The 6,071-nt window shown below is 40.8% G+C and overlaps 1 protein-coding gene across 1 annotated transcript; it reads right to left on the bottom strand.

The window, feature by feature from the left end:
- Positions 1–1,221: 1,221 nt before the first annotated feature.
- lratd2a (LRAT domain containing 2a) lies at positions 1,222–2,932 on the bottom strand. The gene has a single exon (XM_062436255.1). It carries the CDS (start codon positions 2,567–2,569, stop codon positions 1,745–1,747), a length of 825 nt encoding a protein of 274 aa, XP_062292239.1. The 5' UTR covers positions 2,570–2,932; the 3' UTR covers positions 1,222–1,744.
- Between the last annotated feature and the right edge of the window lie 3,139 nt (positions 2,933–6,071).

Here is a 6,071-nt window from a genome sequence, read left to right as displayed (position 1 = left end):
TCTGTTACATTCAACAGTCTCTTCGTCTTCCCTTTATCTCTAGTGAAAAAAGTAATATTGTACCAGGATCCTGTGCTTGGCTGTGACTAGGAAATGCTGAGTCCCATGAACCAACATTGTTTTAGATCCTTTTATTGTTAATTTCATGTTTGTATTTCTTGTGCACCCACTCCAGCTGTGAACCCCTGGAATCATCTAAACCTTTCCCCCCCATTATAATGACTTGACTTCCTATTCCTATTCCTTCAGAATAAATAAGCATCATTGGTGATACCTTGTTAAAAGTGAGCCAGTTGTGTCAGACGGAAAACACTAACTTTAAACCCAAAGCTAGCTCATGATAACCCATAAATTGTCTCCAATAAATCACCTTTATAACATGTTTATAAGTTGTACCATGGTTAATACATCCTTTACTTGTTATAAACTGTTAATAAGAAAACATTTTGGGTTGCCCGATTGCAAAAAATCCCATTGGCTGTTTTTTCCCCTTCCAGTTGCCTTTGACTTAATGCTTCTAAATATGTGCTTAAAATATATTTGCTACTGACAAAACAGTTAGTGACGTCTTACATACACCATCTTGCTTTGTATGACAAATCCCCAATTGGCCGTGAGGGACTTGACTGGTGAAACTGGTTTGTTTCTTTGTTAGCAGTTTAACAAAAATGAATGTGAGCAACCATTTACCTGAAACTCAAAGAGACTTTTCTGACACATGAAATTTCGGTACATTTACAATTAAGTGATTTGCCCGAAAAATATAGAACATCAACTGTATTTGTTTTACTATTAGCTGTAGCTGAAGTCCTCCTAGTTTCAGATAATTACATGAGGAAATTGAAAAACAACACAGTATGAACTCTGGTCTTCACACATTTGACTAGAGGGGAAAATAAAAATTCCCTTTTTTGGCAGTAAGTAAAAACCTTTTAAACCCAATTAATGTACACTAGTGTCCAAGAAACCCTCTGATATCCAGTGAAGATTACAGTAAATAAAGTTGATATTAGTTAAACATGATCTTTGATGTGTTAATCTGGTTCATGTCAGTAACACAACACTACAGCATAAACAACAAGACTCAATTCAAATAGAGACTATAGGGATCATGATTTACTTGAGCTTTGAGTACAGTTAACACAGACTTTGATCAGTGTAACACAGACCAGCTCCATAACATTTTCTTCAGCTGTGCTGGTGTGAGAATTACCCTTAAAGGCAAAATCCTTCTCATATTCAGCAAGCAACTCTTGACACATTTGCTGTCTGGGTGAGCTGAGAGATGAAGTTAAACCACACAAGGATCAAGTAACAGGACAAACTATGAATAGAGAAACATTCACTCTATGCGTACAGAATCAGACGGTTCAAGACAGACGTGTAAAGCATTTATAAAAACCATACACTGTGTGGAGAGCTACGTACAAGCCAATCAACTACTTCAATCAATTCAATTTCTTTCAGATAATTGAATTCATAATTGCTAAGGCCATTAAGCATCAGATGATGTTGAGTAGTGTGGCTTTAAGGCAATAACATTGTTATAGACTAATGAATACATGGAGGAAAACGCATAATTAAAACGACACCATCTAAGTGGAAATTACGACATGTGCTCCAATTAAAACTAAAATGAAAGAGTGAAGGCTTGCTATAGATTAAAGCAGGGTGTAACAGTTTGGTAAAGGCTACTCTACTTGCAAAGCAATCGTTTTGGAAAGCTTCAAAAGGAGGGCTGGTATCAGTCAGCGTCTGGCTCACTTTTTATCTCCTCCACACTGTTGAAATGAGTGGCCAGCTCCTGCAACACGGCTGTCCTGCCCAGATGATCGTTTCTCCTCTTCTCCATGACCATGTCCTCCAAACTCTGAAACTCCAGCACGTGGGAATGCTTGTCGGACATGAATATTTTCAACCTGTAAGGCTGTTTGCCTATCCGTATCTCCCCACCCATTTTGAACTCCCTCTTCCCGAACCTGCACCAGGCTGCAAAGCACTCCGAATTCCTCCAGCTTAGCTCTTGGTCCTTTAAGCCCACCTGCTCCATCGCGCTCTGCACCACCATGTCCGGACCCAGAGCTTTAAATTTGTACAAGTCGTTCACAATCCTACACCTCCTCCCCTGACTTGCGTCTGTCAAAAAGCTGTTTTTCACCTCGGCTCGGTGCAGGTGCACTACCTGGAAGTCCCCCACGTACACAGCCCAGTGTGGGTACTGACCGGTGGCCACGAACTCCACCAAGTCGCCTGCTTTGCATTTGTTCAGCAGATTCTCCGGAGAGTAAACCTCCAAACTGGCGGACTTGACACTCTTCTCGTAGATGCATTCGTCTCTGTTGTAGACGGCGCACTCCACCTCATCGCGCTGGTCGTATTGTTTCTCTTCCTGATTCGGGTCCTTTGCTGTGCCATCGACCGCGCAGCCATCCTCCAGCTCGTCGTCGTCGTTAGAAAAAATGTAAGAAACGCCGATCCGCGGACCTTCCTCTGTGTCCACGCCGTTCGGGTCCACTGTTGGAACTTCTGCGTAACTTAAATGTGACAGCTTGTCCATCTGGTTCCCCATGCCGCTGCTCACCTGGTGGCAGCCTGCGTAATACGATCTGATGCCGTGAACTGTTACCGGTCGCCAAACATCACCACCATCTGCCACCTCACAGGTTCAAACTTCCTCCTCCCTGCCGTCTGACAGGGGTTTTATCCAAACTACACATAGGAATATCTCCGCGGTAGGACTGCTGGGATAGCCTGTCTGTGCTCCATCAACAAGTGGAGTTGGGAGGAGAATACGGGTTCAAATTCAGCCAGTAGAAATATCCTCAGGTGCAGCCTCGCAGACTCACTTTCTGTTTCCTGCGTAAAGTTCCGTCCACCCTCTGTCAGATCTGAAACAGATGAGTTAAAATCCAAATTCTCGCCACACAGAAAAGATCATATGTTAGTCTGGAAACTAGTCCGCTGTACTGACGGCGTGAGATCCGACTGGCGGTGAACTGAAGCAAGATCTGTGGCTCCGCATCGCTTTAGTGACTCTCCAGTTACACAAAGCTTCTCTTTTAAAGCGGAAGTGTGCGTAATTTTCACCACCGCACCTTTAACATCCTCTTCATGTCTGGAGAAAGAGAACTTACTGTCTGAATATTGTTACGTTTCTCCGTGCTTTATTTTATGTTATTTTATTTTATGTTATTTATTTTTGAGGGTTGGGGGATTTCTAATATTGGGCTAATTATTAAAATGACTTTTATCTGAACAGTTTTAGTTATGCAACTTTTTATTTGTGGCTCAGACTGGCTTTAATTCAAACCAAATAAACAGAAAAATATTTTTTAAATATTTTTTTTTTATCATTTTTTACTCAAACGTAGAGTGAATTAATTTACTATTTTTAGTATCCTGCATTTCTACTGAAATCTGAAAGATTAAATATTTTATTTACATTAGATAGTTATTTTATTGAATGATATGTTTAAGTTAGTTAGTTAGTTAGTTAGTTAGTTAGTTGGTCTGTTAGTTAATTATTTTAACTATTTTTTAAAGTTTTGTATTCTATTTTTAATATCATTTTATTGATTCTTTATTATTTTTATTCGATCATTATTGTATTTTATGTTGTTGGCTATTTTCTAGTTTATGCATCAATTTATGTATCTAGTCATTTTAATTGTACTGTATCTAGTCACTTATTTGATTTTATATCATCACAGACTCACTGGATGGAAAAATGCAGAATAGACAAACTAACACTCTGGGTTTATAGCTGAATGTGTGTTTATTACAAATCTACTCAGTGAGGAGGACGGAGGGAGACGTGTTATTGTTTTGACCACCTGTCTGTCCTTGAATGAACTGGAGCTGCACAGTCATTTACTCCCTTTCCATCTCCTGGTGGGACCATAATGTCTCCATTACGTTTGTAGTGGCTTGTGGCCTGCCTAGACTCACTCTCAGTTATGGGCTATTTTCTCACCACTGTATCCCACAGGCAAGGTGAATGTGCTCAGTATGCCCCCAAAAATGGCACACACTGCGGCAGCCTCTGAGTGAAAACACCTGTCCTAGAAGTGGTATGGATGAGTGAGGGAGGAGAGGTGCTGAGGGGTGTAAGTATGTTTGACAGGCTGTAGAGGGAGATAATATGTTCAACTCAGTGAAGAAGAGAGACAGACAGAGACAGAAACTTTATTAATGGGGCGGATGAACCAGAGTTTGACCCCAGTGCAGAGCTGCGGACCCACTGGAGCGACAGATTACAACTGCAAAGTCATCTGGTACAGGATGTATGATAGAGGACATGTCTCAACAGAAATAACACTGTCTTTCTTATCCATTCATCTGGTTCAAACAGTCAGAAAGGCCTCAATGGCCACAGTGGAATAAGCAGATTAATGAGGAGGCCTGCAGGCAGCACTCCTTAAGACTATCAGGTTAATTAAGAGACTGAGCTTTCTTAGAGCTGTACAGGATCACACCGTATGATTTTCAACCCTGAATAATCCAGATTGAATGTTTTCCATGGTTGGTAAGATTCAACCTGGGTCACCTGGTTCAGTTCATTTCTTCTCACAGGTTTACAGGTCAAATAAGGTCACCAGTGTCCAAAAGTGGAAAAAGTAATTAGATCCTTTACTTAAGTGAAAGTACAAATACAGCAATATACAAATATTCTGTTATGAGTAAAAGTCCTGCATTCAAGTTCATGGAACTTTTAGAGGGGGAATCACTCTTTGGTGGAGCAGCCAACAAACCTTCACTAGATCCTGCAAAAATGTTGGGAACCATTGGTTTAATGTTTTTTTTTAAGTGCTGTAGTTCTTAATCTGATCATATGTTTTTAATATTAAATCTTAATCTAAAAGTAACCAGTAACTATAGCTGTCAAATAAATGTAGTGGAGTAAAAAGTGTAGTATTTCCTCCTCAAATGTAGTGAGGTAGAAGTATAAAGTTGAATAATACCCAAGTGAACGACAAGTTCCTGTAAATTGTATTTAATTATATTACTAGGGTAAATGTACTTAGTTACTTACCACTCTTGCCTAAGACAAACAATTTATTAATTAGATTTGTCTTTCCATTTTGTCTTAGACCATGAATTTTCTTGGAGTAATGGGCTTGATACAAATGTAGACATAAAATGTCAACACCAACAGAGAAAAACGCTACCATCATGAACTGACCAAATAATGCATGAGACGTTCCAATTGCAGTTTGACTTGAAATGAGGTAAATAATGAGGAAGAATGCAGTGTGCAAGACGGCAGTATAATTTCGCCATCACCTTCACTGACCTTTCATCAGTTCATGCTCATACTGTTGGTCTTCCATTCCCTGCTGCTTTTCTCCTGTTTCAGCCTGTAGTCTTTCAGCAGCGCCAGTCCCCAGCATATGACAGGAGTCAAAAATAACAAATCTGCAGAATGAATTTGGCAGATGTATTAGACCTTTCCTGAGCATGAGGTTTCCTATCAGAGCAGGCTGAGGGTGTTAGGAGAGAAATGAACTGTTAAAGGGGTGACATGCAGCCTATTTGGCCGCTTCTTGGAGCTTCTTATCCTCGGGGGACATGACCCAGTTTACGCCCCTGGTGCCCCCCTGGTGACACACTGTAATTTGTGGTGCTGGGAAATTACTGGAGCAGGGAGGCCTGGGAGACATAGTCAATTAGGCAGGGCTCCACCTGTCCGGTGGGGGCACAGCCTGCTGCAGACTGACACCTTAATGTTTCTCCCAAATATGTGGGTTTTTCATAGCTTTTCAAAGGCTTCACATTCACATGTCAGACTTTGTGCCTTTTCAGCTCGGTGTCCGTTTAAATCTACAAGGATAGGTGTACAAGTGCATACTTGAGGCAGATGGACAAAGCATCCGGACCGCTGTGTTTTGCACGCCATCTGCTCCACCTGGCTTGGAAAACATCTACCAAGTGCAGCCTAATGTCATGTAATGTGATTGACTACAATTCAGAGCCAGTGAGGGCTGGAATTAGTGATACAAAACCTCAAACTATAGATGAGTAAAAAAAGACACCGGAAGACATTTTCAGGCAGGAAAAAGAGTTTGTTCTTA

This window comes from Scomber scombrus, chromosome 16 (assembly GCF_963691925.1).
Source record: "Scomber scombrus chromosome 16, fScoSco1.1, whole genome shotgun sequence".
Lineage (NCBI taxonomy): Eukaryota > Metazoa > Chordata > Actinopteri > Scombriformes > Scombridae > Scomber > Scomber scombrus.
The sequence above is the reverse complement of the archived record's forward strand: the minus strand, read 5'-3'. Positions and strand labels throughout refer to the sequence as shown.